The 25,716-nt window shown below is 47.9% G+C and overlaps 1 protein-coding gene across 2 annotated transcripts in view; it reads right to left on the minus strand.

Annotated features, from left to right (window-relative positions):
- Positions 1-25,716, minus strand: part of DPYSL2 (dihydropyrimidinase like 2) — a 144,918-nt gene that overhangs the window by 10,101 nt on the left and 109,101 nt on the right. For both annotated transcript variants that reach the window (XM_021007722.1, XM_021007723.2), the window contains exons 8-12: positions 23,314-23,434; positions 18,524-18,680; positions 16,564-16,705; positions 14,718-14,888; positions 1,269-1,448 (exon numbers count right to left, since the gene is read on the minus strand). In XM_021007722.1, coding sequence (XP_020863381.1) covers positions 1,269-1,448; positions 14,718-14,888; positions 16,564-16,705; positions 18,524-18,680; positions 23,314-23,434 — 771 coding nt within the window. The remainder of the gene's footprint in view (positions 1-1,268; positions 1,449-14,717; positions 14,889-16,563; positions 16,706-18,523; positions 18,681-23,313; positions 23,435-25,716) is intronic.

The raw sequence follows: 25,716 nt of genomic DNA on the forward strand, positions 1-25,716 counted from the left end.
CAAATCCCCCCCAGACACTTTCCAGCTGTGTGACCCTAGGCAAGTCACTTAACTTCTGTCTGCCTCAGTTTCTTCAATTGTAAACTTGTAATTATAAACAATACCAAATGTGATATTTGTAAAGCATTTGGCTGACACGTAGGTGATTAATAAATGCTTATCTCCTTCCTGTCCCTTCTCTGTAACCCTCCAAATCTGGATACTCAGAAGACTCCACATTAGAAACTTCCCAATTCTTAACTGACTAGTGTCTCCCTGCCCGGGATCTCAGAAGTGAGAGCCAAGCAGCTCCACCTCAACCCAGTCTCCCCCCGCAACATAAAAAACACCTGAGTGGGGTCTACAGAGCAGCCCGGAACCTGCCTCTGCCCCTAGAACTGTTCCAGGTGCCCTGACGGACCCAGGAGTCCTGGACTGCGGGGGGCTCTCTGCCCTGCGCTGCAGCCCCTCACATCCAAGGCTCCCTGGGGACATGCACAGGACCAGAGAATCATCAAAGTGAAGCTAGAAGGGACCCCAGAGGTTAGCTAGTCCAGAGCTGCCTAAGTTTTTTCACTCGCAGTCCCTTCAGCGCTTCTTGAACTGTGGGTCACAACCTCATAAGGTTTAAGAAGGGTTGATCGTTTATCCCTCATCATACAGAAGAGGAAAATAAGGGAGATTAAGGGATGTATCCAGGTCACAGATAAGAGCATAACTCTAATCCTGGAAGGGGCCTTAAGAGACCATCCTGGTGAATTCCCTCATTATACAGATGAGGAAACTGAGGCCAGAGAAGGGAAGAGACTTGGCCGGGGCTCCGCAGCTATTAAATGGCAGAGGCAGAATTCAAACCCAAGTCCCTAACTCCAGAAACTCTTTCTGTTCCATGCTGCCTCCCATTCCTGGGTATATCCTTCCTTGCCCCTTCCCGATCCTTCTTTGGAGGCATCAGTCATGGTTCCAGAAGGAGAGGTGCGTTGGACAGCCCAGGACGCTTCCCTCATCCCCACCTCCTGTGCTGGATGTCCCCAGGGACATCCTTAGGGACCTCCTCTTAAACACATACAAGGACTCAGGGCTTCCTCGAAGCCAAGAAAGATCCTTTGGCCCCAGTGGTAGACTTTACACCAACCTTGTTGCACTGAACAAGCCAAATGATGAACATGATATTCGGGGCTGGGCCCATTCTGCCCCGATCTGAATGGGTGCAGACAAGAGTCACTCTGTGCTAGGGTCCTGGAATCTTTCAGTTGGAAAAATCCCCCTGTGTAGCCCCAGGTACTCACCCGACTCCGGGCCTTGATGCGCTTGTAAACGAAATCGGGGAAAGGTTTGCGGGGGATGTAGCGGCCCGATCCTTCAGTCACGTGGAGGTTGCCGTCCTCCAAGACGATCTTCCCCTGACTGATCACCACCAGTGGCGAGCCTCGGCACTCCATGCCCTCGAAGATGTTGTATTCCAGAGACTGGGGGAAGAGAACACGCAGAACGTCAGAACAGAATTCGAAGCGGCAAAGCCTTTCAGAGGGTTAGGAAAGCAACCTGACACCACATTCTGCATTCCACTTACACCATCATGCAGCTGCCCAAAGGGTCAATGAAGAGAATCAGGAGATCCTGGTTCCAGCCCCAGCTTGACTGATATACAATTGTATATAGACCACTATACCTCTCTGATGCCTCAGTTTCCCCAGCGGTAAATTTAGGAAAATGTCTACCCTACAGCATCACAGCTAGAGCTAAATAGGCCTTGGAACATTCAGTCCAAGTATTTCCTTTTAGACAAGAGGGGAGTCCGGTCTGAGAGAGGCAATGTGACAGATTCAAACTTGGGATCTGAGATCCCAGTTCCAATATGTATCTATCTGTATACAGCAGGTGCTACACAAATGCTTGCCAGAGTTATTCTTTCCATCCATCATGCTCTGCTGCCTTAGAACCCATACTCTTTGCTTCATGTATTGGTGAACAGAACGCCCTCACTCATTCATTCATCAGAGACTTATTAAGAACCTAATAATACGGACCAGTCACTGTGCTGGGTGCTGGGGATACAAAGACGGACGTGAAATAGTCCCTGCCCTCATGGTGCTTACATTCTATTGGGGGGAGACAAGATGTACACGTGTAAGTTCATACAAATTCAAGACATTTTTGGACATCCAACATGGGGATTTGACTTGCTTGACCGTGCATACTTTTTACAAGGGCTCTTTTTTCTCGTTTTTCTTTTAAGTGAAGGAAGGAGGAGGGGAGGGAGAGATAGTAAATCCTTGTTAAACGAAAAATAAAATTGAAAAACCAAATTCACTACAAAGAAATTCAGGGAAGGGGAGGAGGTGCAAACACGTCTGCAAAGGTGAGTTGTAGCCAGGCCTAACAGAAGACTCTGCAATTTACCCCAGAGGTGACAGACAGCCCCTCTGGAGCTTCTGGAGTAGAGGAGGGTTATGGTCAGGGATTCTGAGACACCACTTTAGCACCTTCGTGGAGGATCATTCAGAAGGACAGAGCCTGGAGGCAATGAGACAAATTAGAAGGCGATTATTACTAGAGTCCAGGTGAAAGGTGATGAGGGAACAGAGCTGTCAGGAGTGGAGTGAAGAGGAGATAGATTCGAAAGTCACTGTGGAAGTGGAATCTATGAGACTCAGTGAGTGATTGGGCATACGGGGTGAGAAGGAAAAGCAGGGAGTCGAGGGTTGCAAACCTGGGCGACCAGCAAGATGATGGTGTTCATGATAGAAACAGGAATGTCAGGAGGAGAGGGGGGCTTTGGGGAAAGATCAGGAGCTCCGGCCTTGCCTGTTCCCCATGTGCTCGTTAGAACGGTGGTTAAGCCGAAAAAAAAAGCAAAGCCCCAAATGAAACGATTGTGGCGGCTTAAGAGAAACGCCTTCACTCAAATGTCTGAGGTTGGTGAGAGCCAAGAAAAACAGAACATGGCCCTGTGGCTTTGAGCTTGCCCTGGGCAAACAGTACCACATCTGCCCAAGTTCTTGGGAAACACTCCTGGCTCTGAGCTTGGCGATGTTGCAGGGGGGTTGGGGGAGGAGAAGGAAAAGTTTTCTGGGACACTGAAATATCCACATGGTGGAGACCAACATGACCCTACCCAGGGTCACCAGCCAGAGCTCGGCAACAACAGTTATCCTAGCAACACGTTCTGGTCTGGCTGCCTCACTCTCCATCTCCTCCTCCACAGGCCATCCCTCCATCCAAACCCTTCCTTCTCACCTCTGTTGCTTAGAATCCTTAACTTCCCTTAAAGCTCAGCTCTGGGGCCTTGACATAGCTGGTGGTGGAGTAGATAGAGTGTTGGGCCTGGAGTCAGGAAGACCTGGGTTCAAATTCAGCCTCACATACCCACTAGCTATGTGACTCTGGTGCACGTCAACCTCTGCCTCAGTTTCCTCAACTGTAAAACGGGGCTAACAATAGCACCTACCTCGCAGGATTGTTGTAAGGATTACATGAGATAAAGTTTATTATGCAATAAAGTGTTTAACACAGTGCTTCACATACAGCAGGTGCTATATAAATGCTTATTTTCTTCCCTCTCTTGATTCCCTTAATTTTAGTGCCTTCACTCCATTGCTTATCTCCAGGTTGTCCTGTATATATCTTGTTCGTACGTGGTTGTCTGTATGCTGTCTCCTCCATTGTTCCCTGAGAGCAGGAAATGTCATTTCCCCTTCTTTGAACCCCCCATGTATTGTTCTAAATAGGCGCTTACTAAATGTTGACTGACTGACTGGTGCCATCTACTCCATGAAGTCTTTCCTAATCCCCCAGTAATTAATTATTCTCTTGCTCCTCAATTTATCTTGAATTTAGTCAACTGTTAATGTTTGCAAAATCCCAAGCCCTCTGCCTCCTCCAGTAGAACGTAACCTCCTGGAGGGCAAGGGCTATCTAATTTTCATCTTTGTATCCCTCACCTAGTGCAATGCCCAACCCTGCGGCTCACAGGGGCTCGATAAATGTTGGCTGAATGGAAATGAATGGCCCTGCTCCCAGGATTGCACCAAGGATGCAGATGCTTAGGCAGACAGCTCCAATTTTGCAAACCAGCTGGGGTTTCAGTTGAACCCGGAAAACTATACATTCCAGTAAAATTACTGCAACCATGCAAATTAGCACAAGCCCCAAAGGCCACGAGCCTGAAAAACATGACACTGTGGCCAAGGAGGAATGAGAGAAAAGACGAAAATCTCTTCTCTCAGATGTGGCGGATCAACATTGTGGGCTGTGGGCTGATAAGGGCGGGGATGTTGGCAGCTGGAAAGAGAGTATCAGGCAACAGGATTATTTAGATTTATCTACAGGCTGGATTATAACAACAGGGGATCTAAGTGACTTACTGGACCACTCTCCCAGGAGAACCTTCATTTTACTATTTAGCCAGGTGACAGGGATTGTGGGGGCACACACCTTGAAGAACTTCAGCCTCATAGGAAGAAGTAAGGGGATGTAGAAACAAGATTCTTCCCTTCTCCAGGCTAAAAATCCCCACTTTCTTCACACAGCCTGGACCCAAGACCCTTGATCAGCCTGGTCGCCCTCCTCTGGACACTCTCCAGATTATCAAAGCCCTCCTAAAAACTGGGGTGCCCACCCATAACTGAGCACGGGACTCTAGCTCTTGTCTGAGCAGGGCAGAGGCCAAAGGAACAATCAGCCCTAGTCCTGGGTACAATGAGTCTCTTAAGACGACCTTAGATCCCACTTCCCAGCTTTCTGCCGGCCATATTTCCTGGCTGGCTCATACTGAGCCGGTGGCCACCAGGCCCCAGTCCCATCCCCCTTCCCTGCCACAAAAGCTCAGACCCGAGCCCTACTCCAAAGGGCAGCCCCTATTTACTGCCCTCTCTTGTCATCATGTGCTAAGCCCTTACCCCTCCACTTCACCATGAAAGGTAAATAATGAATACTGACTAATATAATGTTTTATTATATTATATAATATTATATAACATTATATTGTATTGTGTTATATTACATTATATATATTATATTATATTATATTATATTATATTATATTATATTATATTATATTATATTATATTATATTATATTATATTATATTATATTATATTATATTATATTATATTGTAATTTATAATGGGTAAACTGAGAGACGAGAGTGCTCTAGTTAACCAAGGTCCCTAAATGAGTAACACACAGGAATCAGGAGTAGAATCCAAGCTTGTCTAATCCTGTGATCAACAGGGACCTCAGATCACACAGCCAACCAATTTGTTTATTAGAGGAGAAAGAAGACTGAGGCCCAGAAAAGGGAAGGAATTTGTCCAAGGTCAGCTCTCACTCTCTCCTGCTGTTGTGGCCCTGGGGGCCCAAAGGAAATTGGCCATTTACCCATATTAGCTTTACTGGAGTGTCCATGTGCGCCCACTGATGGCCCTCACTCCCAGCCCATCTCAATTTTGTTGGTTACAGAGAGAATGCCATTTACTGGTAGGAGCCTCCCACAAAGAAACACAGGTAATCATCACCCTTTCTTCCAATTATGACCTCCTGGGGCAGCTAGGTGGCACAGTGCAGACAGCACCAGCCCTGAAGTCAGGAGGACTTGAGTTCAAATCCAGCCTCAGACAAAACACTTGACACTTACTAGCTGTGTGACCCTGGGCAAGTCATTTAACCCCAATTGCCAAAAAAAAAAAACAATTATGACCTCCTATTAGTGTTGGGAAAGGCTTAGGACTAAAAGCCATTGGGCATATGGGGCTATAGTGAAGAAATGACCTCTTCTCCTTTGAATGCACAGAATAATAATAGCATTGATATAATGCTTTAAGGTTTGTAAAACACAGTATATATATATATATATAATATATATATATATATATATATATAAAATCTCATTTGAACCTCAACACCACCCTATGAGGTAGGTGCTATTACTCTACCCAATTTACAGATTAGGAAACTGAGTTGCTCAGGGTGACGCTGCTACTACATGTCTGAGGGAGGATATGAATTCACATGTACTTGAGTCCAAGCCCAGAGCACAATCCACTGCATCACCCACCGTGCCCTCCTGGAAGGTAGCAGTCGCCTGGGTCCCAAGGTCCTTATTGTCTTTGTCTCCTACCCCTCTCATTCCTGGTGCCCAGAGAGCAGCCAAGCAGGTGCGCTTCTCCTCACCGCGACCTTCACCCCCAAGCCCTCTCCGACCAGCCAGGCAGCGAACACTTTTTAACAAGATGCTTGCTTGCCAACAGGCAGTTCTCAGACAAACAGCTGAACTGTTGCCTCCACGGCTCCTTGAAAACCCCACTGCCTAAGTGACTGAGATCCTAAATCTGTTTGAAAACCAGTCCTCCTATTCAGCATAGCCCCATATCCCCAAGAGGAGTCAGAGCCTAATCCTAGCCCAAGACTGGAACCCTGCGTGCCACCAGCAGGAGCTCTGGCTCACCCCCTCATATTACACATCATTCCTTCCATTCACTGAATCCTAACCCTCCCACCCCCACTCTGGATCCCAACCTCCCCTTATACCTTAAGCAACAGGCATGAGGCCCTGTGGCACAAAGGACAGAGCGCTGGACTTGGAACAAAGAAGACCTAAGTTCAAATTCTGCCTCCAACACTCCCTAGCTGTGTGACCCTGGGCAAGAGACTTAACCTCTCTGTGCCTCAGTGTTCTCATCTGTGAAACAAGGATGTTGGCCTTAAGGCCTCTAAAGCCCTCCCACCTCTACACCTAACATGCCATAATTCTTGTGGTCTCATCTTTTCCTCCCTTCTTTCTCCTGACATTGCCAGAGCACCTCAGTCTCAGGTAATCCTCAAGAGTTGCCATGTACCTTACCCAGCAGAGCCTCTGAAGGGATCAGGAGAAAAATCCTTCCAGTTTCCTTGAAGCCATCAGGTCCTCTCTCAGGGAGCATGTCCTTGGCTCTGACTCGGTTCTTGCCTACACTGACCTGACTCACCCCAAACTTCAAGCCACCATAAGAGCAGCAGAACTGAGATTCGAACTCAGGTCCTCTAACTCCAATTCTAATATTCTTCCCACTGATCCACACAAGTTATCACCCCACTAGTCAATCACAGGAATTTCTGAAGTCAGTTGTGGAAATTGGCGCCAACCCATAGGCCTGGGGCTGAAAAGAAATCAGGCTTTAAGCAAGTAAAAACTTTATTAACCACTAAAATGGCAGCACAGTGTACCTGGTGGCTGCTCAAGCTTTTTGCCATAGAATGATGCATCCAAGTGCCACAGAGTCAGAGACCCCGAGTTCAAATCCCTCCTCTGACATTTACAACCTATGTGACTTTTGGCAAGGTGCCTCAGTTTCCTCCTTTGGAAAATGAGGAGGTTGGGCTCGATGGCCTGTGAGGTCCCCACCAGCTTGAGGTTTGTGAATTTTATTGGAAGGGCGGAAAAAACTGGAGAGATCATTAAGATGTTGGAGGCCCTATAAATATGCCTTAGCTACGGCCCATGGGAAATTGTAAAGCTCTTTCGCTGACCCCGGACTTCTCTCAGAGACAAAGGGCCTTCATTTCAGTACCAATACTGTCCTACTGTGCCTGCATAGCTATGAGACTTGAACACAGGACAGCCTCTGAAGAATTCAGACTCTTACCTGCAGGGCAAGGTGGGAGACACATCAGTATGGACTTATCCGTGAGAACCCGAGGAAAGGGCATCATCAGAGAAGTGCATGATTGGAAAAGAAGCTGGGCATGTCACATGGCAAGAGGCAGGGATGGCCAGTGGAGAGCCTGGATGCTCCACCAGGTGCCAGATGGGGTAGAGAGAACGCCGGACCTCAAGCCAGAGAGGCCTAAGTCGGACTCAGATATTCACTAGCATTGTGACCCTGAGCAAGCTGCTTAAATGCTCTTAGCTTCAGTTTCCTCATCTGCTAAATGGGTATATTAACATCATCTGAAGCTCCCTGGGTTGTTGCAAAGATCAAGTGAGATAATACATGCATGGGGCTTTGCAAACCTTAAAGCGACATAGAAATGCCAACAATTATTAGTATTTTTATCATAATCTTGAGATATCCAAAGAAAACAAAGAAAGTCAGTTGCACATTGGGTAGCTTCCATGTAGCAAACTTATAGGAAGACAGTGTGGCACAGTGGATAGGGCGTGGGACTTGGAATGCAGAAGATCTACGTTCAAATCCTGCCTCTGACACTTAATTAGCTGTGTGACCCTGGGGAAGTCACTTAACATCCCTGGCCTAAATTTTTTCACCTGTAAAATTAGGAAATGGAACTTGATGGCTTCTAAGGTCTCTTCCAGACCTAAATCTCTGCTCCTAAGAGTCCCACAGGAGGGGAAGGCATGGCTGAGCCGGTTACAGGTGGCACCACTAGATGGAGCACCTGAAGCAGAGTATCTAGATGCGACCACGGCTGGGAGCTGCCAGTAGCAAGCATATGCTGACTATCTTACAAAGCTCCATGGGTGCTTGAACAGAGTCTAAAGAGCCAGTCTACTCCACCAACCCGGACAATACCCGGGTTAACACGTGACGTTAGGTTACTTTCTTGCAGTCTGGAATGAGAGGTGAAGGGGGAGGGGGAACAGCATCCAGTCCAAGAGATCACAAGAAAGACCGGCCGCCTTCGGGTCTCGGTTTGAGGAGGCGTCAGGACTCGGGCAGGACCCCTCTGATCATGACTGACTCCTTTGTTGAAAAGTGGGCAAAGAGAACCTCCGTGACCTTCAGGTCTGGCAGGCAGCGCTCTGAACATGGGAGACCAGCTGCTGCCCCACCTGTGGGAGAGGAGCTGGGAGAACACCTGAACTGAGCTCAGCATGCAGCAACTTGGCTAAGAGCCCGTGACCCGTTGTGAGCAGCAAAGTAGCCGAGGCTTCAAGGCCAAGGTCTGCTGCTTGGCTTTCTCTTCACCTTCCTCTCTTTCTTCCTCTGGCTGAAGGAAGCAGAAACTTCACTCTGCTCAGCGGTTCCCTCTTTTCTTTTCTGGGAAGTGGGGAAAACAGTTTTTTTCCCCAGGGCCAGAGGAGCTCGCTCGCTCTCTCTCTCTCTCTCTCTCTCTCTCTCTCTCTCTCTCTCTCTCTCTCTTCTCTCTCTTCTCTGTATCTCTGTCTCTGTCTGTGTCTCTGTGTCTCTGTCTGTGTGTCTGTGTCTCTGTCTCTGTGTCTATCTGTGTGTCTCTCCCTCCCTTTCTGTCTCTATCTCTCTCCCTCCCACCCTCCCTCTGTTTCTCTGTCTCTCTGTCTCTGTCACTGACTCTCTACCTAACTTTGGTACCAAGGTTTGCACATGATAGGGGCAATAGGTGCACATCGTAAGTGCAATAATTAAGAAATGCTTCTGAAATGGATGTACACACACCTCCCAGCTCCTCTCCCACAGGTGGGGCAGCAGCTGGTCTCCCATGTACAGCACTTTCGGTATTGGGAGAGAGGATTTAGGTTCTATCACCTCTCAGGTCCACTGTGTTCTACTAGATTTCTCAGTTACAACGTCTTCTTCCATACACTTTCTCATTTGATCTTCACAACAACCCTGTTATGAAGCAGAGGGTGCAGGGGACAGGGAGCTTGGTCAGGACACTTGGGTTCAAGATCTGTGCCTGGGATTTCCCTGCATTGGTTGAGAAGCTCCCTCATAGGGGTCCCCTGTACCAATGAAATCGGTTGATCCAACCCTCCCCCCAATCCTGAAAGGCAGGCAGGTACCACAATACAATTAGCCCCATTTTAAAGGATCAGGAAATAGGAGATCAGAGAGATGGAGTGACTGACTTGTCCACGGTCACAAGGATAATGTTGCAAATCCATGTCCCCAGTGATGCCAAGTCTATTCCTCTTTCCCCGTACCCTGCTGTTCTGTGTTGCCATTTTGTGTGGAAGGACCTGATTTACCCAAGCTCCTTCCCCAAACTCCAAAATAACGAGTCATGTTCAAAGAGGGCTCTGATGTAATCAGCACAACATTTACCAGCTGGCTGTTTGCTGCACCACTTTCCACTCCCAAAGTTCTTTTCAGAGTTTTGGAATCGGCCCAGAGAGAACAATAGGTACTTTCCCTCCCAGAATTCCCTGGACAACCGATCTGGGATTCCAAACCTGGAGGAAGCCTATCAGCAACGCCATGGGTGTGCATGCACCATGCATGGAAAAAGGAAAAAAAGACAAGGGGGGAGTTTTCCTGAAACGGCCCCCAGTGGTATTAGGCGTAAGGCTCTGCTCTCACACAATGACTCCGGATACTGGGAGCAGCCTCACCCACCGCCATCAGGCAGGGCTTGTTATCGTCTTCATCCCAGGGCTGGGAAGGGCCAGGAGGCGCCAGGAACGTCAGCAGCGCAAGAAGGCGACTTGAGAGTGACCCAAGAGACAACGCGAGCCTGGCAGAGGAGACCCCCGCCTCCTCCCCTCCTCAAAAGCAACAAAGAGCAAGGATGGGGGGGGGAGCACAAGACCTGAGATCCTCTGGGCCACAAGCCAGAAATGACCACGTGAAGAGCGCATTGCCTCTAGAGTCAGAAAATCCGGGTCCAAATCCTACTCTGATGCTTGCTACGTGTGGCTACTTAATCTCTCTGGTCCTCAGTGTCCTCACAGGTAAAGGGAAAGGCTTGGACTAGATAGCCTCTAGGTCCCTTCCAACTGTACACCTATGATCCTATGATATGGGTTCAAATCAGGCCTCTGACATTTACGACCTGTGAGATCTTAGGTTAGTCAGAACCTGCACGGGCCCTCAGCTTCCTCATCTGTAAAATAAAAGGGTGGAAATAGCTGGCCTCCAAGGTCCTTCCCACTCCAGATCTATGACTCTGCAAGCAGAATCCAGTCACCTTAGAAACAACCCTAAGAAAAGGCAACAGTCAGATCTGTGCAAACTGCCCTTCCAGGCCAAGCTCAGCCGCTGCTCCTCCACGTACCTTCTCCAAAGAGCCTCTCCCCTAGCTTGGCCGATCAGAGAATCGGAGTCAGAGAGGACCTCAGATACCATCCAAGCCAGCCCTTACCTCCCCAAGAAGCCCCTCTTCACCACCCCCACCGAATGGCTGTCTAACCTTTGACACCTGGCAGCCTCAAACAGAGAGGTGCCCACTCTTGAAGGATGGTGTTGGTAGCTGGGCCCTCAATAAGGGCCGCACTGCGCTGGATTCCATTCTGCTTGTGAACAGGTACTATTTTTACCCGTCTTTGTACCTCCAATGCTTAGCACAGTGTCTGGCATACCGGAGGTGCTGAATAAATGCTCATGAACTTGACTTGCTATGTGTCCTCCCCACCCCCCCAACAATTCTCTTTGTTATTCAGTCACATCCAACTCTTCATGACCCTGTGGACCACAGCACACCAATACTGTCCATGGGGTTTTCTTGGCAAAAGTACTGGAGCGGTTCGCCATTTCCTTCTGCAGTGGATTGAGGCAAACAGAGATTAAATGACATGTCCAGGGTCACACAGCTAGCAAGTGTCTGAGGCAGGATTTGAACTCAAGTCTTGATAACTCCAGGCCCAGTACTCTATCCACTGAGCCACCTGGCTGCCTCCAACAATTCTGTAAGATGATAAATCCCCAAGAAGCTGCAAATCTGCATCAGTGAAAGGAGATTCCATTCTAGGAGTGAATTGAATATAAGTTCCCTGAGGGCAAGGATTGCTCCTTTTTGGTCTTTGTACCTCTAGTGCCTAGCACAGGGCCTGCACATGTACCCATGTCTCTGAGATCTCTACTGGGTCCTCTCCTCTCCAATGATGCAGCTCCCCATCTGTCTTCCCCAATCAGGCGCGGAGCCTTCCTCAATTCTGCCTGAAACTGTATGTATGGCCTTCACCATGAACAGCACGTGAAAAGCAAATGATTTAAGAAAGAGGGAAAGCCAAGCTTTCAATGCCACGTGACAGGCCTGGGGCTTCCAATTGAGTCCAGTAACATGGTCAGAACTGAGGGGATTCAGATCCCAGGCACTGTCACTCCAACTGGAGGACCAAACCCATGTTCTCCCCCTTCCTTTTCTTAGAAAGGTGGGGGCCTATGGGTATGAAACACTGCTGGCACTTTCAGCTACAAGCTATTTGCTGGTTGGTGTTGCTTAGCTACCTTCTTTTTCTGTTTTTGTTAAAAAGGCTGGTTCTCTGGATAGGAGACAGGGCAGCAAGATATTCAGAAATGACTGAAGACAAAATGAAACCAAGAAAAAATTTAAAATAGAATAGAGAGAGCACATAAAACAAAAATGAAAGGCATCAGTTAAACATAAAATGAGAAGACCATGAGTGATCCACCTTCCTCAACCCATTAACAATAAGGGTACTAAAGTTCATTTTTCAATAGCACTTTAAGGCTTCCAATGATTTCTCACACAAGAATCTAAGGCAAGAGTTATTGCCCCTATTTTACAGATGAGGAAACTGAGGCTCGAAGCAGTTAAAGGACTGAGGTAGAATCACACAGCTGCTACGTGTTCGATCCAGGACAGGAAAGCCCAGTCTCCTGACTCCAAGTCCAAAGGCTTTCCCCCCTCCCCCAGGCTGCTTCCCCTAAAATTACCAATCTGGCCCCATGCCTGGAAAACTCCACCGATAGGAGACAGGCCTGTTAAAACCCATTAGGATAATGTTCCAAATTAAATCGCATTAGGCACAACCTAGGAAACACCGAGGGGGTGGGGTGGGAGATGGGGGAAGCCTCCTAAGTACATTTTCCAAAAGCCCTCCGAAGAACTCGGGGCACTTCGTAGGGCCATGTCTTCCATGGCAGTGAAAGGAATCTGGCACCATGAGAGAAGTACACTTGCACGAGTAAGGTCACTTGAAGGTGAGAGGCAGGCAGGAGGATGCATCCTCTGGGCCTTGAGGACCTAGAAGGCCACACGTGGCTTCAGGACACGAAGGTTTCCCACCCCCTGGACCCACTCAGCGGGTAATGAACCTTTGCTCTCACTCTTCTCCGAGGCTAAAAGACCTGCCCCTTCCTCTCCTCTCCTCCAGAAGCCCTACCCAGCCTTGAAGGCCCCATTCTTACCAAAGGGGGTCAAGGAACGAAAGGATCTCACAGACAAAAGGGACGTCAGCACCCATCAATCAAACAATAAGCATTTATTAAGCACCAACTCTGTGCCAAGCAGGATGCTAAGACACTGCTCCAATCCAAAAGAATCCTCACTCTAGCACTCTGACAAGAGGCCATCGGGCCTTGGCTCCAGGGCCTCCAAGGAGGGGGGAGCTCATTCCACCTGAGGACAGCACCAACCCTCAGCAAGTTTGTCCTCAAAAACATCTTTCCTAAATTTGCGGCATCAATGTCCTCCATTACTGTTAGAACTGAATCCATCCAATCGCTCTTCAAACACGAGACATCAGCAACCTTGGCAGCCCTGAGCCCTGACTTCTCCAGGCTAAAGTGTCCTCGACAGATCCCAATACCAAAGGGATTCCAGGCCCTCTGAAACTTGTTGGTGTTTTCCCAAACGATACTGATCAGAACTAAATATGATGTCAGTCAATTGACAAGCATTTTATCATGTGCCTATACTTAAGTGCTGGGTGTATAATGAAAGGCAAAAGACAGTCCCTGCTCTTAAGGAGCCTAATGAGGAAGACAATAGGTGAATAAACTATGGACAAGACACATATGGGACAAATTGGGATAACCTCAGAGGGAAAGCACCAGCATTAAGATGGATCAGGAAAGGCTTCTTGCCAAAGGTGGGATTTCAGAAAAAGTCAATCGCAATAATCACCTGTTATCTGAACAGTATGTCTCTTAATGGATCCTAAGATCTCATTAGTCTTCTGTGGCTGCCACACCACACCATTAATTCATATTAAGGCTGGAGTCCACTAAGACCCCCCGGTCTTCAGAATCTTTCAGAATATGTTTCCTCGGTTGTGCCGAATGCAATTTAGTTTGGAACATTATCCTCATGGGTTTTAACAGGTCTGTCTCCTGTCGTTGGAGTTTTCCACTAATCTTTTCAAGATTAGTACAGGTTTTCTTTGACAGTTGCTGGAAAAAGGGTTCAAGGAATCCCCAGGAAAACTCTAACACCTTGAAACCTTGGAAAAGTAGTTCAAGAGATTTCCTAGGAGCAGACGTCATCCAGGACTTGTTTCTAAAACCAAATGCTTTAGACAGCTGCCCACCTTCTGTACAAAGGTTGCCCTTTTTCAGGGCTCTTTCAAGTCTGATTTCATTGAGCAGAAAACCTCAATGAGATCGAGGCTAACGCAGGGAAGGTATGCCCTGAATTCTCTTTCAAGCTTCAGCGCGAAGGCCCAGGAGCCCAAGAGGCTACAGAGAAAGAAGCCATGTCTCAGTAGGGCTGACTCTACTTTAGAAATAATTCTTTCAAGACACCAGGGAATGAATCCTCCTTCCCAATTCTGCTCCTCCATCCCCCAGCAGCCCCAGAGAAGGGATACCCCTCCTAAAAGGGCTGACTTTCACTAAGAATGAGCCTACTTTAAATTGCCTTATCCAGCACTGGGCTGAGAGAGGTGCCCTTTGCCCTATCTCTATGGCCTCTCTAGAGAATCACAAGATGATAATTCTATACCTGGAAGGGACCTCAAAGGTCCATCTCCTTCATCTTACAGATGAGGAAACTGAGGCCAGAGAGGTTAAGCACTTGCTTAGGAGGTCATATTGGCAGTAAGCACCAGAAGTAAGATTTAAACCTGGGTCTTCTGTCTCCAGCTCCCCTGTAGCGCACGTTGGCCAGTCAAGGGCTACACGGTTTAAGTAACTTACAATGTTGTGAGTCTTGGCTGAGATGGTTTTGACACTGTCAGGGTCCCAGATGACAAGGTCAGCATCAGAGCCCACAGCAATGCGGCCCTTCCGGGGATAAAGATTGAAAATCTTGGCCGCGTTGGTGCTGGTCACAGCCACAAACTGGTTCTCATCCATCTTTCCGGTCACCTAGGGAAGAAAAAAACCAAGGAACAAAATCAGTGCCCCCTGAAAAGGATCACAATTCAATTCTGCATATGGATTAGATACCAGACTTGAAGTCAGGAAGATCTGAGTTCAAATCCTGACTGTGTGACCCTGGGCACCAATGAGTGCTTCAGGCAAGTCTAGAAGCCTTTAAGCTACAAAAGAATGGCTGGTCTGCATCAGGGAGGGAGTGTCCACCTCGGGACTCTTAGAGTCCCCACTAAGATGAAAGCACAGAGCGTAAATAAAGAAGTAAACACAAAGGGCATACTAAGTACACAAAGCAATTTTTAGAGAAAACACTCCCAAGGAGAGGGTGCAAATAAGGAAAGGCCTCACGTAAGGGCAAAGGGGAAGACGCCTTTATTGTGTTTTGAAGGAAGCTAGGGGACATACAGGTCACAGGTAAGGGAGAACTATATTCCAGTCACAGGAGCCACATGGCAAAGACAGGTGGGACATGGGGCGCCATATGCAGGGAAGCACCTAGCAGACTATCCACGCGGCTTCTGAGTCACAGATATAAAAATTAGAGGGGAGCACAGCAGCTCCCCAGGGATCTTAGAAAGATGAACAATCAAACCAAATTTGTCATGATATGAAGACAGGCCTGGCAGCCGCCAAATATCTTTTCACGCAATGTTAGAGCTGAAAGGGACTTTAGCAATCATCTCATCCAACCCCTTTATTTTGATGTTGTTGTTCAGTTGTTTCAGTCACGAACAGCTTTTCATGACCCCATTTGGTGTTTTCTTGGCAAAGAGACTGGAGTAGTTTGCCATCTCCTTCTCCAGCTCATTTTACAGATGAGGAAACTGAGGCAAAAAAGGTTAAATGACTTGCCTAGGGTCACACAGCTAGTAAATTGTCTGAGGCTGGATTGGAACTCAGGAAGATGAGTCTTCTTGACTCCAGCCCCAGCACTCTATCCACTGTGCCACCTGGCCGTCCTTCATTTTATAGACGAGTGGCCTGGGGCCTGAAAGTCACACAGTTTGAATCTTGTATTTACTTATCTTTGTACACATTATTTCCCCAGTAGAATGTAAGCTCTATGAGGGCAGGCCCCATTTCATTTTGGCTTTGTACTACCATTGTCTAGTACAATGCTGGGCACATAGAAGGTGCTTAATGAATACTGGCTGCCTCCTGGGCCAACCCTCCTCTGTCCACTACGGGACAAGGCCTCTCAGGGCATATGTGCCTCTATAGGTATTGCCATTCACATGGAAATAGCCATTAGAATGGAAGACATGATTTTTATAAGCCTGATATCCGGGTCCATAGGATTAGCCTTCAGTGTGCAAACATATGAAGCCTCCCTTACAAAAATGAGGACCATCAATAATCATCACAAGGGGTTCACCAAAAACCCAGACTCAACTTCTGGGATCCCCATTAAGGGGCAAAGCCAAAGCAGTGTGATCCCACAAGCATTCATTCAATGTCTACCATGTGCCAGGCATTGGGTCATAGAGACAAAATGGAAAATAAGCCTGCTCCCATGGAGCTTATATCCTACTGTTGGCATGCCACGGATGATCAGATAAGGACCCCCATGAGAACTTTACGTGGGAGAAGCTCTCATGAATCAATTCAGAGAGGAATACCACGACCTCCAGGGCAGGGGACCCTCCCACGATGGGGGATGCCATACCACAGCCTTATCCCAGATGACGGACATCCTCTCCTCAGTTCCATTGGTGCCCTCAGGAATCAGGGTGAAGTTATCCTTTCCCACAGCCTTCTGCGCGGTGTTAAAAGTACAGTGGGCACTGCCAGTGACCTGGAGATCCCCACTGAAAGGCAAATACCACAGACAGTGAATTGGAGAGATGAAAGGAGATGAGAGAGCCCTGAATGCTTCAGCACTGTCATGTGGGATAGGCATGAAAAGACACCCATTGCCGTCCACGTTTTTAGATATACAGAGATCTACAGAGGTAGAAGGAAGGCCACCATTCACTTCCATACAACCTTAAGGATATGTGCAAAAGCCCAATGAATTGCACCATCAACATTCATTTGAGTGAGCCTGCCTTTTTCCCCAGAAGGAAGGAAAAGTCACTGGAACGATTTATTATTTCTTTAGACAACACTAGGGCCTGATGGCTACTGCTTCTCAGCAAAAAGATGGTGGCCTATGGCGGTGGAAGGAGGCATACACCTTCAGACAAGGCCAATGTGTCCATGTGTTTTTAGTGTTATCTGTCATGAGGGAGAGTGCTCTTGAGGAAGAAGGGTGGAGTCACCAGAGATGGTGATTCTTTTCTAAAGAGCATCAATAAAATATTTTGCAAAGATACCAGGGCTTCACTATGACACCGTTCTCAAGCAGGCACCTGGAAGCTCCTTAAAGGTATAATTACATAATGGAGTTTACTGGGTCCCTCAGTAAGTAACTGAGATCATCTCCACAATGGAGAAACCTCACAGGGCCAGAGTCACAGAATCTCTGAGTGGAATAGGGCCTCGGAAGCCAGCTGATCTAACCCACACACCTCCCCACCACCAAAAAGACAAAAGTCCCCACTCAACCATATCTGTGATCCACCAGCCTCCACTCAACTGTCCAAGTAATTTTCCTATAATGCATGTCTGATCACGTAACACTCCCTTCAATAGACTCATCGGCCAGAATCAAAATAAAACATAAAATACCGTTTCTGGTGTCTAAAGTCCTTCAGAGCCTGGCCCTTTCTCATTTTTCCAGGCTTCATGTACTCTGAAATCCAACGACGGTGACCTCCTAGTTTTTCTCAGTGAAGACACTCATCTCCAGACTCCAGGTGTTTTCATTGGCTGGCTCCCATGCCTGGTATGCTGTCCTTCCTCATCTCTGCCTCTTGGCTTCCCTAACTTTCACAAGTCTCAGCTAAAGTCCTACCCTCCCCATCCCCCCTAATGTTAGTGCCTTCCCTCTCCCATTTACTCTGTCGCTAGCCTGTTTGTACATAGTTGTTTGCATGCTGTCTTCCTTATTAGACTGTGGACTCCCTGAAGGCAGATACTGTCATTTACCTTTCTCTGTATCTATCTAGCCTTAGCACCATGCCTGTCACATAAAAGGTGCTGACTAAATGTTAACTGACTGACTTGAAGACCTCCAGCAGGATCTTCTAGGGTATCCCCTTTTTGGATGGCTATTCATTGTTCAGAAGTTTTTGTTTACATTTAACTCAAATTTCCCTCTGTAGTTTCTCTTTTTTCCTGGTTCTGTCCTCTGGGGTCAAACAGAACAATTAATATATCTCCTCGATATGTCAGCCTTTCAAATACTTGAAGGCAGCAATCACATGACCCCGGAACCTTCTCTTCTCCAGACCGAACATCCCCCACTCCTTCAAACAATCCCCATGTGACGTAGACTCATGGCCCTTGACTCTACTGGTTAGATTTCATTCTACAGCTAGTAGTGCTAACATGAGGCTTCCAGAGTGTAAATCGTCCCTGGGGTCAGGCTGGTGAAATGAGCGACTGCCTGCAAGCCTGTTTTCATCCCTTAAATCGATCAAATGTGATTGCAGTCAGGTCTGTTAGAGAATGAAGAGAAGAAAATGGCAGAGGGGACCTGACTCTTGGGAACCTGGAGGCATCGGGAAGGGTCCCCTACTCACCAAGACAGCAAAGAGTTGAGGAAGTCAGGCGTGGTCGGATCAGGGCTCAAAGGTGGAGAAGCGACAAAAGCTGCTGCCTTGGCCCAGTTCTTGCTCCAGTAGTGAGACCCATCTGTCCCTAAGCTGGCTGTGATGGGCTCCCCATACACCACGGTGCCTGGGAATTACAACAGCCCAACAGTCAGCATCACCAGATGATACCAGGCTCTCTCCCCCCAGGCCATAGAATCATAGAAGTAGAGGCATGAGCCTCTCCTATGCCATCTAGTCCAATCCCCTCCCTTTCCTGATGAGGAAACTGAGGCTCAGATTTGTCCCCGGTGTCACAGCTAGTAAGGTCAGTGGCAGGATTCGAACCCAGGTCCTCCTGGCTCCAAGTTCCACACTTCTGACCACTTCACCACACTGCCTCTGCAAGTCCCCCAAACAAGTATATGAGCATAGCTCTGGCCCTCTTTCCACACCTCCTAAAACACAAACATCTCTGGCAGTTCTTAAAGCCAGACATTTCCCAGAACGGAATGCACCTCCTCTCCCCTTAGCCATTTCTGAGGCCCAATTTATTGTCTGATAAATACATTACACCACCCTGTTTGCCTCCTCCAGCCACGCCGGAGGGCCTCCCACCTCAGGAATCTCACAGAGACCTGAGGGGGTGACCGAGCTGGGCAGGGCCCCAGGCAGCTCACTCCTGGGAAGGAAGAATAACAGCTCCCCAAGCCAGGAGGGTGTCAGGGCCCTGGGGAAAGAGCTCATGGAAGGAAAGAATAAACATTCTCCAAAGCCTCAGCTGGGCTGGCCTGAGGCCTGTCTGTATGGCAGCATTCCCCAGGGTTCCGAAAATATGCCCAGAATCTCAGAGGCAGAAAAGGCTTCAGAGGCCTTGCGCTCTACCTCAACAAGCCTTCCCCTCCACAAGCAGCCCCACGGTCACGCGGCCTCGTGCCTGAGGCCCTCCAGTCGCAGGCAAGCCACCGCCTGGGAGGAGAGCAGCCCCCTCCACCTTTAGCCAGCCCTAAGTGCCAGGGAGTGCCTTCTTCATCAGACCTTAGGTGCTTTCTCTGCAATCTGGATGCCTGGTTCCTAATTCTGGCCTCTGGGACCAAAGAGAAACAGTCTCTGTGTTGCCTTCCCCTGGTTTCCTGATCTCCCCAACGGCAATGTAATCTTAAGGGTAGGCTCAGCCTCCCTTTCCATCTTTACCTCCAAGATTTATTATAATGCCTGGCACATAGTAGGGGCCTAAGAAAGGCCTTTTCTCTTTTATTCATTCAAATCCAACCCTTCTACAGGAGATCCTTTCAAATATTTGGAGAGAACCAGCAGGGTCCACCCGAAATCTAGAGGCAGCATGGCTTAGTGGGTAGAGGACCGGGCTTAGAATCACGAGGAAAACCTGGATTCACATCCCACCTCCAACGCTCACTCCCTGTGTCTGGAGGCAAGTCACAGCTTCACCAAAACTCAGTTTCCTCATCTGTCAATGAGGTTAGACTAGACAGTGTCTCAAGTCCCTTCAGAACTCTTATTATGTGATCTCAGAACCCCAGTGCCCTCAACTACCCCTCAAACAGCAACAATGACAATGATGATGATGATGGTGATGAAGATGATGATGACGGTGTGGGCAAGGGTAGAGAACACACGTGCGATTTCACCAGTACAGAGAACTCCTGGGGGAGCAAGTTCCTTCTACCAACTCAGGTCAACACTTTCTCTGCAACTGAAAGAGTTACCTGGGGCACTGAGAGGTTAAGGGTCACACAGCCTGTCCAGGTCAGAAGCCAGGCCAGATCTCTAGCCAGCATCCCATGAAGCCTCCAAATAGTGATGATAATTAACATTTATACAGTGTGTATATTAAATAGATAATATTTACCCGTTTAAGGTACACAGAGCATTTTGCATGTTAGCTCACTTGAGCCTCACAACAACCCGGTGAGGTAAATGCTATTACTATGCCCATTTTATAGATAAGGAAACTGAGGCTCGAGGAAGTTGTTAGTCAACAAGCATTTATCAAGCACTGACCAAGCCAGGCACCATGCTAAGGATACAAAGAATGATAAAAACAGCCTCTGCCCCCAAGGTGCCCACATCCTAATGAAGCAGACGTGTAAAACTGGGGACAAAATATAGAACAGATGGTAGGTTATCTGGGAAGGAAAAGCAGCGAGGGGAACCAGGCTACCCAGAATCACAAAGCTAGTAAGTGTCTGAAGGCAGGACTTGAAACCGGGTCAGAGCTCTCATCATTCTACCACCTAGCTGCTTCAAATGTGGAAGGGTGGACAGAATGCTAGACTTGGTCAAATCTCACCTCTAATACTTCCTGGCTGTGTGTCCCTGGGCAAATCTCTCTAAGCCTCAGTTTCGTCATCTGTAAAATGACGGTAATAACAAGCCCTGTATTGCCTGTCCTCATGAAGTAGTTGGGAGGCACATACGGGAAAAAAAAATCCAAATACACAAAATGCTTTGCAGACTTGAAAGGGCTGGGGCAACATCCCTGTGATCTCCAGGCCCATCAGCATGGGGGGGGGGGGCATTTTCAGGCTCTCAGGGGCCTCCAAGTCAGGGCTGGTTTGGTGGCCTGAGCACACAGCTACATCCTGCTCCTCCTTTATGGACAAGGGGGGGGTGGGTAGGGGGAAGAGGCGCTGCAGTGAGAATGAGAAAGCCTTGGCTACCGACCAACAGACTTTATGAAATGCAAATGTTGGGGCTTCTGCCCAGGGCCCCCCTCGGTGGTTCCCACAGTACAGCTGGAGCCCTGGGTTTTTGTTGGGGCATCAACCCAGACGGTCTCCATTGATCAAGTCTCTTGAATGCGCTGGGGGCTGGGGGCTGGGGCCTGGGGCAGCATTCAAAACTATTGTCTAAGTCAGAGCCTCGGAAGCCAAGGTAAAGATTAGACTGCCCATCAGAGCCTCAAAGGGCACATAGGCCAAGGTACGGACTGCCCAGCACCCAAGTGTCACCGAACTGGCAAATCAGAACTCTCGGTAAACTTGAAAAAGAGAAGGAAATGATAGCAATGCAATCTCCCATACTTCGCTGCACAGCTGAGGGCTGCTGGGGAGGAGAATGGCGCATGCACTTTCAGACACGGCTGAGACCCTGGCTGGTTTTGCTCAGCTGCTTTCTTCCTCTTTCTTTTTTAACTATAACAGCCCTGCTTGAATAATTGTAATTGAAATCTTCTTTTTTTCTTTTTTGCGGGGAAGGCTGGACCTGTCATTTCATCAGTGTAAGGCACTCCCCCCACCGTGCAGTCAAGACTGGGTATGGAGGTCAGTGTAAGCAGTATCTCAAGGGCTGTCACCTGCAGGAGGGATTAGCTTTGTTCTGCTTGGGCATTCCTCTGGGGTGTGGCTTGTGAGAATGCCAAACAAGGACCCTCCATTTTACTAATTCCTACTCAAGCAGCACATCATCTCTGCCCCCAGTAGAATGCAAGCTCCTTGAAGGCAGGCACTATGGTTTTGTCTTTGTGATCCCAGTGCCTGGAACACAGCAGGAACTCAATGATTGTTTGTTGCATTGAATTTGAAGAACCTGGATCCCACTTAGGAGAAGGAAAAAGAAAGAAGAAAGAAAAGAGAAGGAATAAGAAAAAAGGGAGGGATGAAAGGGGAGGAAAAACTAAGAAAAGGAGGAAGAAGGAAGAAAGAATGAAGAAAGAAAGAACAAGTAAAGGAGAAACTGAAAGAATAAAGAAAGCACCCTGGGAAATAGGTAGGATGAGTATTTTTATCCCCATTTTATAGCCCAGGAAGGCTGAGTCCTGGAGAGGTTAAGATCCTTGCCCAAGGTAACACAGCTTAGGCAGTGTAAGTGAGGGGATGGGAACCCCCATCTCCCGATTCCAAATCCACTGTCTTCCCTGTTAGGACTCTAGATTTAGGGCTGGCAGTGACCTCATACCAAAGCCCAGAGACAGGGGGTCACTCGCCCCAGGCCCAGATTCACTCAGGGCCTCTGACCCTGGCTCTGTGCTCTTTCTACCTCGCCTCCCTTTAGTAACTTAGGTAAATGGAGTTTTAATAATGTAGCAAATAGACTTCTCACAAATAAAAGAGCAGTTTGTGAGATGGTAGATTTAAAGACAGAAGGGCCCTTGAGTATAACTCCCTCATTTGACAGATGAGGAAACTGAGGCACTGGAGAGATTAAGTGACTTAACTAAGGTCAAACAGCTAGTAAGTGCCTGAGGAAGGATTTGAACCTAGGTCTTCCTGACCTCAAGCCCAGTGCCCTGTTCAGTACAACATAACACCTCTGTCCCAAAGGTCCAGGATCACTAATAGAAAATAGCCTAAGTACTAGGGGCCAGATCACCCACGTACTGCACAAGAATGGGAAAGCATCCTCACCCCACCCCCTCCCCACACCCCCTCAGCCTTATCAAGTCACGGGGGAGAAGGCTTCTGGCTACACAATGTTCCCCAGAGGAATTCCACGGCCAGATGGAAACTGACGTCACAGGCATATGCAGGGGAGGTTATTTAGACTGGATTGAATTAAATCCAAGCCTGGCATAGGAGAGGGAGAAGACGGGGCCTGCCCACCCATTCTCTGCAGTGTGGCAACTTTAAATAGATGCTAAGCAAGGCTTCGGGAGCGGAACGAAGGCGTAACCTGAGCTCTGGGCCTCAGTTCACTGTAATTAGGTTAATGCTGGAACGTGATAAAAGTAGCCGGCTTGGCAGCGGAGGCTGGAAAAGGCATTGTCTCCCCGGTGGGAGCCACCCAGCCTCCCCTTCCACCAGCCCGCAGGCCGTCCTCACCCTTCTTCCGGGCCTGGGCGATGACCTCAGCGGCACTTTTGCTCATCACCTTCGTGATATACAGCGGGCAGTTGGTTTGATTGGCAATGGTAATGGCCCGGTTCACAGCCTCAGCCTCGACCTGCAAGACAACATCCACGTGTGAGCCTGTGATAGGGCCAGCAAGCTCTTTTCTCCATGCCCCCCTCTCTGAATGCCGTTAGAATCCATGGGGTACACAGTCATCACAATGATAACCCCCCTTCTGAAAGCGTGCCCCACCCAATACTCCTAAAACTCTGACCAAATCATGTCACCTCTCTGCTCAAAGAATTTTCAATAGCTCCCTACCCCGTCTAGATTGTTATTCAGTCATGTCCAACTCTTTGTGACCCCATTTGGGGTGTTCCTGACAAAGATACGGGAGTGGTTTGCCATTTCCTCCTCCAGCTATTTTACAGATGAGGAAATTGAGGCAAACTGGATGAAGTGACTTACCCAGGGTCACACAGCTAGTCAGTGGCTAAAGCCATATTTAGATACTTCAGGTCTTCCCAACTCTAGGCTCCACGTTCTACCCACTGTGCCACCTAGCTGCCTGTTTGCCTCTAGGACAATATACCAAATCAGCCTAGCAGTTAATGCCCTCTACCATCCTGTTCCTGTCTACCTTTCTAGGACAACTCCAAGCTACTTCCCTATGCTCACTCCATGTCCACACTATTTCCTGCACACATTTCATCTCCTCCCTATGCACCTTTGCACAGATGGTCCTCCATGTGTCCATTTTAACCTCATAGAATCCTTAGCTTCCCGCACAGCACAGCTCGGGCCGTGCCCTACACCAAACCTTTCCTGTTCTCCCCAAGGGTTAGTCCTCTCTCCTTCTAACTTTTTGTGTACTTTATATACATTATATTTGCTTATCAGCACACATGCTGTGTTCAAGTCCCCTCCTCTCCTCCCTCCAACCCCAGCCTGGTGCAAAATCAGCTTGTAGAGAGCTCAGATTGTTTCGTTTGTATCTCAAGTGCCTAATATGATGCCTGGCACGTTGTAGATGCTACAGAAATGTGTGGGGAATAGAGTCATTGAATGGTCGGCTTCCCATAGTTGAGGCTGGAAGGCACCGCAGAGATATCACGTCCAACCCACTTCATTTTAACAGAAAAGGAAACTGAGGGTCAGAGAGTTTAAATGACTTCAGGGAAGGAGATGAGAACGTCTGACTCTCAGGAAAATTCTCAGTCAGCTTTTCTCAGAGGCTGAGGTTCCAGTGAGCACTGAGTACTACCAGGAAGAGGACGGGACAGTGTTCTTATGCAGCGACCAAGAAAAGGCGTAGATGGAATTGAAGGAATGTGGACACAGGCACAGAAAGAGATGAAATGTCATGTACAGGGCTGATGCAGTGAATGCAGTGAGCAGCCCTCACTTCATTTCAAGAAGCCTGAGGAAAACTAGACATCTACAACTTTCTGCAGAGGAAAAACAAAAAGAAGGAATATGATAGAGCCTTTTTATAAACAAGTGATCGAGAGATGACACCTCATTGTCCCAGTGGACAGAGCATAGGCCCTGGAGTCAATTCAAATCCAGCCTCAGACACTCACTACCTGTGTGACCCTGGGCAAGTCACTCAACCCTGATGCTTCTCAAAGAGAGAGAGAGAGAGAGAGAGAAAGAAAGAAAGAAAGAAAGAAAGAAAGAAAGAAAGAAAGAAAGAAAGAAAAAGAAAGAAAGAAAGAAAGAAAGAAAGAAAGAAAGAAAGAAATATATGTCACTTTATCTTCCTTCTAGACTAATGGTGGGTGTTTGGGAATTTTTTTTATTTATTATTAGAAATTAACATGAAGAATTAGAGCTGGCCTTAGAATCAGGAAGACCTGAGTTCAAATACAGCCTCAGACACTTACTAGCTGTGTGACCCTGGGCAAGTCACTTAACCTGTCAAGATTCCCAGCTACTGGCAAGTTGCCAATCTGAATTGATGTAGGAAGCTTCCACACCCAGAGTTCTAAAATCAATGAAATCACAAATGTAGACTCCCACCCCCATGGAATATGAACCAAGAAATCACAAGTACAGACTCCCACCCCCATGGAAAATGAACCACCAATATAAGAACCACCAATATAACTGAGGAAATTTGCTTTGCAATTATTTACACACAAATAAATTCACTTCAATAACTGAAATGTCAGAATTTTCTTTTGTTCCCTCTAAGTCTCCATCAGGATTCTTTGGCCATGTATTCCTCATCCCTTTTCCTCTTCCAGATCTGAGGCCAAGTAGTGCTCTATTTCTCCAGGCCTCTTTTCGATCACATTAGTGCATAAAAGGCTTCCCAGATTTCTTTGTGCTCTTCCTCCCGGCTAGCCTTGAAAGCATCAGAGGATGCCACTGCATGAATGGGCCACGATT

Source organism: Phascolarctos cinereus, unplaced genomic scaffold (assembly GCF_003287225.1).
Source record: "Phascolarctos cinereus isolate Bilbo 61053 unplaced genomic scaffold, phaCin_HiC Scaffold_2;HRSCAF=192, whole genome shotgun sequence".
NCBI classification, from domain to species: Eukaryota; Metazoa; Chordata; class Mammalia; order Diprotodontia; family Phascolarctidae; genus Phascolarctos; species Phascolarctos cinereus.